Raw genomic sequence first — 11,170 nt, 5'->3', positions numbered from 1 at the left:
TTCTCCCCTCCATCCAGGTCTAGGAAGGTGAACATCCAAACTGGCTAGGCTCCCACAAAGCCAGAACATGAAGTAGGAACAAAACCCCATGCCATTGTCCTTGGCTTCTCAGCAGCCCTCATTGTCTGCCATGTTCAGAGAGTCCGGTTTTATCCCGTGCTTTTTCACAGTCCAGCTGGCCTTGGTGAGCTCACAATAGATCAGCCCCACTGTCTCGGTGGATGGGTGCACCTCTCGTGGTCCTGACTTCCATGCTCATGTTCTCCCTCCTTCTGCTCCTCATTGGGACTTTGGGAGCTTAGTCCAATGCTCCCGTGTGGGTCTCTATCTCCATCCATCGCCAGATGAAGGTTCTATGGTGATATGCAAGATATTCATCAGTATGGCTATAGGATAGGGCCATTTCAGGTTCCCTATCCTCAACTGCCCAAGGAACTAACTGGGGACATTGCCCTGGGCACCGAGTGCTGGAATTCTTGCATGTGCTCCTTGCCGGCTCTTAGCTATGGTTGAAGTAGAGAATCCGCCATGCGCAGTAGCGTTGCTCAGACTGCTCTGCCGTAGACCTTGGAGCCGACAGACGCTGGAAAGCTGAAATCAGACACCTGAAGCCCCCCATCTCCTGTATCCACATCACACATTGCTCTCCTCTCCCCCCACCCCCTCCCCCAGTTCTCTGATGTGAATGTCTTTTATAGTCATAGTTTTTTAGTTTTTTTCAGTTGTCACAAAATTACAAAGTGAATGTCATGCTCTAAGGGATCAGGGAAGGGGAAACAGAAGCCTTTAGAAACTCAATGTGTCTTTGTATTCGTGAGGACCAAAGCCCTGGCTGGGAACTGAGTTATGGGCTATGACTGTGATGTGGCCTTCTGCTTGAGCCAGAAAGGAGCCTCAGGCATGAACTAAGGATTAGGTTTCAAGTTGGGTTTCTGTAGGGAGCCTGAAGGGTGGGAGTGGTCTTGTAGCCACAGTAAGAGGTTTCCCTCTCTGTAAGATTGTAGACAAGAAACCTGAGGCCGATAGTGGATGAACCTGCTGAAGGTTGCTGAGAATTCTGCAGAATCCTGCCTAAGGAAATTACTCCTTTGCTTTCCTTGTTTACTTTCTTAAGACAGGGCTCTTGTAGCCCAGACTAGCCTCAGATTGTCTGGCATCTGACCTGATCCTTGCTGGAACTCCTGACCCTCCAGTCTCTATCACCTAAGGGATAGGGTCGTAGGCATACATTGCAATACCGATTTAGCTGAATCTTTCAGTTGGTGGAAGATGTACATAGTTTCTGACCATGAGCAGAATATTTCTTTGAATGTGCACAGTGTGTGATTAGGCAGTGGCCGGTAAGATGTAGAAACAGGGGTTTGCTGCTTGGGAAGGACAGTGGGTAGAACACTTGGTTGGCTGTTCTTGGAGAGTATGCCAAAGGGGACTGGCATCTCTGAGTCAGGCTCTCCACCCTTGGTGCTTGTTGAATGAAAGGAGAAAGAGTGATACAAACTACCAAAGAATAAAAAATAAAACAAAAACAAAAACAAACAAACAAACAAAAAAAAAAAAACACCGGGAAAGAGAAGGGAACTACAGAAGGCTCGGGATAGATGATGCTCCACGTAGGGAAAGGCTTGAGGTAGATGGTGCTCCAGGTAGAGAAAGACTCAGAGTAGGTGGTGCTCCAGGTAGAGAAAGGGTCGGGGTAGGTGGTGCTCCGGGTAGGGAAAGGTTCCGGATAGGTGGTGCCCCGGGGTAGGGAAAGGCTCACAATAGGTGGTGCTCTGGGTAGGGAAAGGGTCAGGGTAGGTGGTGCTCCGGGTAGGGAAAGGCCCGGGATTGGTGGTGCTCCGGGTAGCTAGATGCTGGCAATAGCCTGTGAGGTAGCAGAGGATTTTTCAGGGTACTGATTGCCCAGTGTGACTTCTTTACCTTTCATCTTGGTTCTGCTTAGCACTTCAAAAGACTTAGCACTTGGACTGTAACTCCTCCTACAATTACTACTTATGCATATGTGTGAATGTCCCTTAATGCTTTTTAACAGTTACCCATCTGTATACTGTGAACCTTTCTGTCTTGGTCAGAAATAAACATGATAGTACATTAAAATATCTAATGCATACACACACACACCATACATACATACATACATACATACATACATACATACATACATACATACATACACACATATAGTTTGAGTTTTTGGGCTTTTTCGTTTTAGTTTTTGGGGTTTTTTGTTTGTTTACCTGTTTGTTTTTGTGGGTTTTTTTTTTTTTGTGTGTGTGACAGAGTTTCTTTGTGTAGCTTTGGAGCCTGTCCTGGTACTTGCTTTGTAGACCAGGCTGCCTCCAACTCACGGAGATTCTCCTGCCTCTTCCTCCTGAGTGCTGGGATTAAAAGCCTGTGTCGTCACACCTGGCTTTTTTTGTTTTGTTTTGTTTTTGTTTTGCTTTTTTAAGGCAAGGTCTCACTACGTAGCCTTGACTAGCGTAAAACTCTCTAAAACTCTCTATGTAGACCAGGCTGGCCTGGAACTCCTAGTGACCCACCTGCCTCTGTCTCCTTAGTGCTGAGATTTTATTGCCAAGAGCTAGCATTTCCTGTTCGTGTGCTGTGGAACTGTGCATGCAGAATCTGCTTATTTAATTAGGAAGGTTGGCGTTCCAAACAGCCCAGAGCTTCCCAGAGCCGGAGAGAATAAATAGTTCATGCCATGTGTTAGCAGTGACTTCTCAAGCCTGCTGTGTGACACTGGGTGTCAAGTTTGTTTGTTTGTTTGTTTTTCATTAAAACATTTTTATAGAGGAGTTGGTTTCTTTCAAGGAATAATGGCGAAATCTGGCAACCAGATCAATGTAAACATTAAGAGTGAGTAGTGCTAAATTGTTTCAGTTTTTCAAGATAACAGTTCTGCTGGAAACATAAGCTGGCACAGATAATTATTCTGAGATAAATTTCGTTGAAAGTCGGAGCTGGATTGCTTGGTAATTTGTAGCTTACAGTAGTCTAGGTGTGGCCTTAAACTCGGTTTTACTTTCATATTGCAGCCACAAGTTCTACCAAATTGGAAGACCTGAGTTACTTAGATGGGCAGAGAAATGCTCCTCTCCGGACGTCCATTAGATTGCCCTGGCACAATACGGCTGGAGGTAGGACACAGGAAGTTAAAGGTATTTATCCTTGCATCCCGTGTCACCATGGCGAGCTTGCCCACTAAACACGGAACATCTGATAACCAGCATTCAGACTGTTGGGCGTGTGACGTGAAATGTGTTTGTACTCTTAAATAGCATCTTGAAGGTTTGCCGGCAGCCAACTTTAAGAACGTGGGGCTTCTTCCTTAAAGCATGGGATTGAGTTACTTCTGGTATAGAAAAATGATTCTGTGATAAAATAGTTGCCACTCCCCAAGCCTCAGTTTTGCTTCAGTCCCTTAGACCATATCAGCTATATCCCATGGCCGCCTGTAATGCCCAGCTGTGTGGTCAGGGGCTCTGTCATATGGGAAAGCACCACTGTCCCCAGATGAGGGCTGTGCCCTCGATTCTGGGAAATGTTTGCATTTTATCTGAGCAGGGCTGGAAGAAACCAGTCTTCCGTGTGCTTTCAGACAAACCGGCCAGACGTGATTGGAGCTTTTCCTTTACTTCCTCTGAATGCCTGCAAATAGGGCCAGGAAGTCATTTTAACAGGATGCTTTGGGGGACAAACAGGATATGGTGAACAGAGTATTATAAACAAGCCTATAGAACCAAGTTAGACACATCATCTCTTTTTATATTAAATTATACTGCACTCTCCATAAAAATGTTTGTTTGTTTGTTTGTTTTAAAGCCCGGTTTGCCCCCTACAAGCCGCAGGACATCTTGTTGAAGCCCTTGCTGTTTGAGGTGCCGAGCATCACCACCGACTCTGTGTTTGTGGGAAGGGACTGGCTCTTTCACCAGATAGAAGAAAGTCTGAGGAACACAGATCTGGCAGAAAACAGAGGCGCTGTGGTCGTGGGGAATGTGGGATTTGGAAAGACAGCCATCATTTCCAAGTTGGTGGCTCTCAGCTGTCATGGAAGCCGCATGAGGCAGATTGCATCCAGCAGCCCCAGCTCATCACCTAAAAGTACGTCTGTGGTTCTGACTTGTCTAGCTTAGTATATAATTAATATAAGACAGGTAGATGGCGGGAGCTGCTGTTTGAATGGACAGAAATAACCAATTTTCCAGAGGTCGTTCTAGCTACTGTTTTAGGTCTAAGTTCGTAGGTTAAGTGAACTGTCTGAATATGTCCAGCCATCATAGTGTGGTGGTGGTGGGGGGGGGGGGTAGCTTTTGCTTGTTTTCTTTTTGTGCTTTTTAAATAATTTTTGAGTGGGGAGGGAGAGAGAGGGTCTCCCGTTGTTTAGGGTATATTAGCTACAGTCTGGACTGATACCCACCTTCTTGTGTCCTTCTAACCTGGAACCCCAGTCTTCCTCTTTCCACAAAGGAAATATAACTAGAAGAAATATGACTAGGAACTCAGCCCTCCAGTGAGGAGATAGAGTGGGAGCTGGCGTGGTCATTTGAGACCTCTCCTTTCGAGTCATATTTGCTCATTACTGTTCAGATTTGTCTGGGATTAAATCAGAAGTATATTCCACGCTCCTTGTAATGCACACTGATGTTACAATCGTGTGTGTCTCTCTCTCTGCAGCATCAGATCCCACCCAGGACCTTCCTTTCACTCCGTTACTTTCACCAAGTTCTTCAACAAGTGCTCTCAGTGTGGCCAAAACGCCGGCTGGGCCCGGCACTGCTGAAAACCAGAGACCGAGAGAGGACGCAGTGAAATACCTCGCTTCTAAGGTAACTTGCTCTTGTCTTCCAGAGGTTTCCAGATAGAGAGTTGCCTGCTTGCCTTTGAGAAATGAGTTTGAGAAGGAATTGTTAAGACAGAAACAACTCCCAGGTGCTGGAGTGTAGTGTAACTTTAGATAAAGTATGACTGGGTACTCCAAATAAAAGGTTTCAATGAAAATAAATCCCAAAGACAACAGGGGTGGATTTATATCCATCTGAACCAAGTTCAGAAAAGTTCCTTAAGGCAGCAGAAGTCGTGTACTCCCCGCACACCCAACCTGACAAGCACGCGCCCTTTCATTTGCTCTGTGAGCGAGAGATGAGACAGCTGTTGACTCTGCCCAGACGCTTCTGCCTGGACCCTGTTGCCCAGGGCTGTGGGTCTCTGCATCCTTCTGCCAGAGGATTCTGAGGAGGTTGTAAAGGAGCTTTGGCTGATTCCCTAAACACGTGATGATCAAGGACTCTCTGAAACTCTCCCTTCTGCTCTGGGTCCAACACTGGCTTGTAGGCCACCTTTTCTGCACGCGAGCAGTTGTGTTTCTTGCCTTGATGAGCTGCGTCTGTCTTCAGGGACAGCAGTGGAGGGTTGTGATGAAGCGGGGAAACCATCAGATGTGGTATAGATACCTCGAGAGAACACACTGTGAGGTGGGACAGATGGACAGATGGTCTGAAAGGAATGTCACTCTGCCCAGCCCACTCCTACACTCACCTGCCCACCACACAGAAGGCAGCGGCCTGTGGCGTAGTGAACCAGCCTATGACCGCTGATCCGGAGCAGCCCTCTAGCCTTGAAGGGATGATCCGAGATGAAGGGCATCAGTCTCAAAGCTACACTTACTACACTGGTTTTTCCAGGCATTCTAATTGTGACCCACAGTAAAAGACATAGTGTAACATGCACACATACATAACCACACAGGTCACAGAGGCAAGGGTGTTACTGACCTCTGTTTAGCCTGTGTCCTATAGCATGTATGTTGTTTAAATTAACTTTATTCATATTTTAACTACCTATGGTTCCAGATGGATTTCATGGCCCATTTTGGCCATGAAATCACTTTTGTTGAATGTTGTGTAAAATGATGGCAATGGCTTTGTGCAGGTTTGGGGAATCCTCACGTAGGTTCGTGCTAATGTGTGTTTGGGTTGGAGTTGAAAGGCAGCGAGCATTTCTAAACTGGAAGCCATAGTGGTTCTGTATCGTCCCAAGAGAAGCTGTCTCGTATGTGCTCTAGCCTCTTGCTGGGAGTCTGCCATCATGGGATCTCGTGCAAGATCTTGAAGTGTATTGTCATCTTGACACGGTTTATCCTGCATCCATGGCCCCTATGATACACCGGAGCCAGCGGTCTGGGGCCCCTTCCTGCCGGAGCTGCAGGGCCGAGCAGGAGGGTGGCGACTCGGAGCCCTCTAGAAAGCACAGTGCAGTTTGCACGCGCATGCTGCCCTTTCCACCCTCCTCGCTCACACTCACCCTCTTGTTCTCATCCTTGGCGAAGGGGTAAGGCTTCCATTTCTGTAGAGCTTACCTCTTGTTCTCAGGAGCTCCGGCACAGACCCTTTGTTCGGGCGGAGGTGGGGGAGGTACCTCACAGACAACCGCTCCATGTCTGTCCTAACAAAGGGGCCCCTCAGCGTTGCAGGCTCGGGGCAGCTCTTCCCTGTCTCCCCTTGCGCCCTTCATGATAAGCAGACAGCTGGTAATTTCTTGGCTGTCCCTTTTGAACTTCTCCATAGTATCCCTTGAAGAAGTGAGGATGCAGGGAGGAGGTGAGAGCCATCCCTGCCAGGAGGGAGAAGCAGCTATGACTTTACAGCTTGGGTTCATAGCCGCCAACTTGATCCTGTGCTTTTTTTTGGATGAGCGGAGGGTCCCCTCAAAGTGCTGCTGATCTTGAGAACGGAAACGCCGTGCAGATGGTGGTGTTGGGTACACGGCTTGCTTGGAAGCGCTCTAAGCCAGACTAGGCATTGGGTTCTATAAGTGACTTTTACTAATCCTTATTCAAGACAGAGTACAGTTGTGCTGATTTCTGTGTTAATCAAGGTGGATCTGTGGCTGCCATGAGGTCTGCTGAGAACTTAGCAAATCACACCAGTGAAGAGCGGAATAAATATTAAGCTAGGGGCGAACTCTGCCTTGGGGAGCAGACACACAGTGTCTGATCTCAGGAAAAGTCACAGCTGTGTTCTTGTTTGAGTTCCTGGGAGGCGCTGCGGAGAGGGTGGGGTGACGCCATGTCTCTGCTTCTCCACAGGTGGTGGCCTACCATTATTGCCAGGCCGACAACACTTACACCTGCCTGGTGCCCGAGTTTGTCCACAGCATCGCTGCGTTGCTCTGCCGGTCCCACCAGCTGGCTGCCTACAGAGACCTTCTGATCAAGGAGCCTCAGCTGCAAAGCATGCTGAGCCTCCGCTCCTGCGTGCAGGACCCCGTGGCCGCTTTCAAGAGGGGTGTGCTGGAGCCGCTCACAAGCCTAAGACACGGTACTTTCTAGGAGCCTCAGAGCTGCTTCCCAGTACAGGCTGTTGCCCAAGTGGTCCTCAGAAGGATACTCAGCTTAGTCCTGGGGTGGTAGGGAGAGGATATTGAGGAGTCAACATGCGTCTGGTTCCACCACATCCATCCTCCGTGATGAGGTTTCCAATGGCGTGTCACTTCTAAGGAAGCCGTGTAGTGGAGGAAAGAGGAGACTTTCTGACCTACAAAGGTTTGATACTTGGTCTGTGAAATGAGCCAAGAGTAGACAGATACAGGGCAAAGCCAAGAGAACTTACTAATGCTGGCAGTGCATGGATGCGGATGATAACTGGGAACAGGATTTGAACACTCCATCTTCTGAAGGATCTTCAGCAAAGAGCAGCCGCTTTTAGGAGTAGTCAGACGTCAAAACAGGGAAGAGCTTGGGCTTCAGGAAACCGGGAAGATAAATGTACGGGATGGTTGATGCTGGTTACGAGTGGCTTGATACCTAGGCTTCTCCATTTCTCCAGCTGCGGGACACTGCAGGCTTCCCTTGTCGTCTCTTGTATCTAAGCTGAAAGGCCAGGCAGGAGCTCCCTGAACTTAACTTCACTGCTTTCGCCCTCACAGTCCTTTACGTTGCAAGTAGGCACATTCTGTGTCCCCGTATAACCTTAATCTGTGTAGGTGATACACACACCGAAGACTAGGTAATCCAAATAGTGAAGACTGTGTACACTCCCGGGCAGCAGGGTGGCCAGTTGGGAATCTAGCATGTTCTCCCTGCCACCTAGCCCCTGCTTAGGCGAACTGAAATCTAAAGCCATTTCTAGGAGTCTTGTTTTTGTTTTGTTTTGTTTTGTGTGGTTTGGTGTTTTGTTTTTTTTTTTTTTTTTTTTTGGTTTTCAAGATGGGGTTTCTCAGTGTAACAGCCCTAGCTGTCCTGGAACTAGCTCTGTTGATGAGGTTGGCCTTGAACTCAGAGATCTGCCTGCCTCTGCCTCTCAAGTGCTGGGGTTAAAGGCGTTGTGCCACCACTGCCCAGTGCTTTTTTGTTTTGTTTTGTTTTCTTTCTTTTTTCCACTTGCCCCTGAATAGTCTCCAAGTAGGAGTTGCCAGTGACATTATTGGTCCTCAAGATTTCCATCCTCTGCCCCCTCCTTTTTGAGTTACCCATCTACAAAGTGTCTTCTGTTAGAAGATGCTAGAATGGGGGCCTGAGATGGCCATCCCGCTGGCTCTGTGTTCTGATCAGAGAGCTGTCCGTGCTGTGCGAAGGAGCCCTCCCTGGGCTTCTGTAAAGCAGCGTTCTTAACCACGGGGTGATTCGGGCCAGACAGTCCTTGGTGGTAATGTAGGGAAGGCGGGTCCTCCTTTCCTGGAGTCGGTCCACAAAGGAATTCCTGGTGTCTCTTCCAGGTTTAGGCTCTCTGTGTGGCTGCAGGCTGTTCAGGTGATGGTGGCTTATCTAGAGCTAACTGCTATATGTATATGATTGAGATTCTGCTAATGTCTGTAATGCAATATGTTTCTGAAAACTGTTTTATAAGAATTAGTTTTCCTTTGGCTCAGTGCTCTGTTTTTTTCATTATAAATTTAATAGGAAATATGCTTCTTTGAAAACATGTCTCTGCCATATGTAAGCCTTTTTAGGTTGTGCTAACACTCCGAGCCGTGTGTTAAAATACACTGGGTGGTGCCATGCTATAGAAATGTATAATTTCTTAATTCGGAAAAATTACTTCATCTTTAGAGCAGAAAATTCCAGAAGAGGAGTACATCATTTTGATAGATGGCTTGAACGAAGCTGAGTTTCATAAGCCTGATTACGGAGATACGCTGTCTTCGTTTATTACGAAAATTATTCCCAAATTCCCCACCTGGCTGAAGCTGATCGTGACTGTGAGAGCAAATTTTCAGGTGAGGGAAGATGTTTGATGTCTGTCCCCTCTTTCCCGAGTGTGCAGCAACACTGGTCCTGGCTGAGTCCTAAAGCAAAATTTAAACAGCATGCTTAATTGTCTGTGCCTCGAAACATACCTTTTCAGTCATGTTTCCCTCGGTGGCATCATTTGGCAGCTAGGTTAAAACTTGAGCTGGGTCCTAGGTTCCTTTGCTGGCTGAATGTGGAGGCTCGGCTAACGTCCCTGCAGAATGGAAATAATTGTGCCTTACCCTCCCTCCTCTAGTTACTGCGTGAAAAAGAGATGTGTTTCAGAAGTATTAGTGAGAAGTTAAAATGTTTCCTCTCTGCTCTTGGGGTTGGGGTTATGCTGATCCTTGAAATAACAGATCAGGAACATCGGTGACACCAGCAGTCAGGATTCATCAAACAGTTCTCTCTGGAGCTGGAGAGATGGCTCGGTGATTAAGAGCACGGGCAACTCTTTTCAGAAGACCTAGGTGCGACTCCCAGGACCCAGACGGTGGCTCACAGCCATCACAGCTCTTGTTCCAAAGCATCCAACACCCTTGTTGTAGGTACCAGGCATACACACGCACAGATATGCAGACAAAACACTTGTGTCCATAAAATAATTTATTGAGAGAATATTTACTTAAAATTCTTTAGGAATGAGAACCTGCTATACTGGAACAGGCAGTGATTTTTGTCCAGGTACGCAGGCAGGGTGGGATGTCTCCTGTTTCCTGGTGGGGTTACACAGCTCTGATATCCGATGCAGGGAAGGTGCCTCTTGTCTCGTGTCTGACTGTGCTCTTCCATGTGCTGTGTTGGTTTGTGTTTACCCTTGTTTTAGAACCAGCTGCTCAGGTATGGCTCTAAATCGGGTCACCTGCAGGGTCTTCCTGCCCCACTGTTGATCTGTTGATAAGGCCTGGTTGCTGCAGTCTACTTGGGCCCCTCCCTCCACTCGTTAGGCTTAGCTTCCTCGATGAGGGCTTTAGGAAAGCCTTTGCCGATCCTATCTCGCATCAGGATTTCTTTCACATAAGCCTTTTATCTGCACCTTATCCTATTACACGTTTTAATACAAAACCACGAGGCCCTGTAATCCACGAAAATCCTCCTTGAAAGAGAATGAGCGAACCCGCTTTAAAGGGAGAAGGGAGACTCCGCGAAGTGACACTGTGGGTCTTTGTTTCCTCCCAGGAAATCATCAGCGCGCTGCCGTTTGTCAAGCTTTCCTTAGACGACTTTCCAGACAACAAAGACATTCACAGCGACCTGCACGCCTATGTCCAGCACAGGGTCCACAGCAGCCAGGACATCCTCAGCAACATCTCCCTGAATGGCAAGGCCGACGCCGCCCTTATCGGCAAAGTCAGCAGCCATCTGGTGCTGCGGAGCCTCGGGTCCTACTTGTACCTCAAGCTCACGCTGGACCTCTTCCAGCGGGGACACCTGGTCATAAAGAGTGCCAGCTACAAGGTGGTGCCCGTGTCTCTGTCTGAGCTCTATTTGCTGCAGTGCAACATGAAGTTCATGACCCAGTCTGCCTTCGACAGAGCCCTTCCCATTTTAAACGTGGCCCTCGCGTCCCTCCACCCCATGACGGATGAGCAGATCTTTCAGGCTATCAACGCCGGCCACATCCAGGGCGAGCAGGGCTGGGAGGACTTTCAGCAAAGGATGGAGGCCCTCTCCTGCTTCCTCATCAAGAGGAGAGACAAGACGCGGATGTTCTGCCACCCGTCCTTCAGGGAGTGGCTGGTGTGGAGAGCCGACGGGGAAAGCACGGCCTTCCTGTGTGAGCCCAGGTACTGGAGGCGTTTCCATGGGCACTCAGAGGAGTTTGAGTACCAAGTGCCATGCGGTTTTGCTGTTGGTTGTCCCCATTTTGGTCATGAGAGAGTGAAAAGGTTTCCATACATTTCTACCAAAGCTTCCCTCATTTGATGACTGGAACCG

The 11,170-nt window shown here is 48.1% G+C and overlaps 1 protein-coding gene across 1 annotated transcript in view; it reads left to right on the top strand.

Annotated features, from left to right (window-relative positions):
* Nucleotides 1-11,170, top strand: part of Tanc1 (tetratricopeptide repeat, ankyrin repeat and coiled-coil containing 1) — a 227,565-nt gene that overhangs the window by 170,500 nt on the left and 45,895 nt on the right. The window contains exons 9-14 of the mRNA XM_050121991.1: nt 3,039-3,140; nt 3,826-4,107; nt 4,681-4,832; nt 7,091-7,322; nt 9,053-9,219; nt 10,412-11,019. Coding sequence (XP_049977948.1) covers nt 3,039-3,140; nt 3,826-4,107; nt 4,681-4,832; nt 7,091-7,322; nt 9,053-9,219; nt 10,412-11,019 — 1,543 coding nt within the window. The remainder of the gene's footprint in view (nt 1-3,038; nt 3,141-3,825; nt 4,108-4,680; nt 4,833-7,090; nt 7,323-9,052; nt 9,220-10,411; nt 11,020-11,170) is intronic.

The sequence above is a fragment of the Alexandromys fortis genome, unplaced genomic scaffold (assembly GCF_014885135.2).
Source record: "Alexandromys fortis isolate MF-2015 unplaced genomic scaffold, M_Fortis_MF-2015_v1.1 scaffold_8_9099976_23576923, whole genome shotgun sequence".
NCBI classification, from domain to species: domain Eukaryota; kingdom Metazoa; phylum Chordata; class Mammalia; order Rodentia; family Cricetidae; genus Alexandromys; species Alexandromys fortis.
This window is presented reverse-complemented; position numbering and strand designations above follow the sequence as displayed.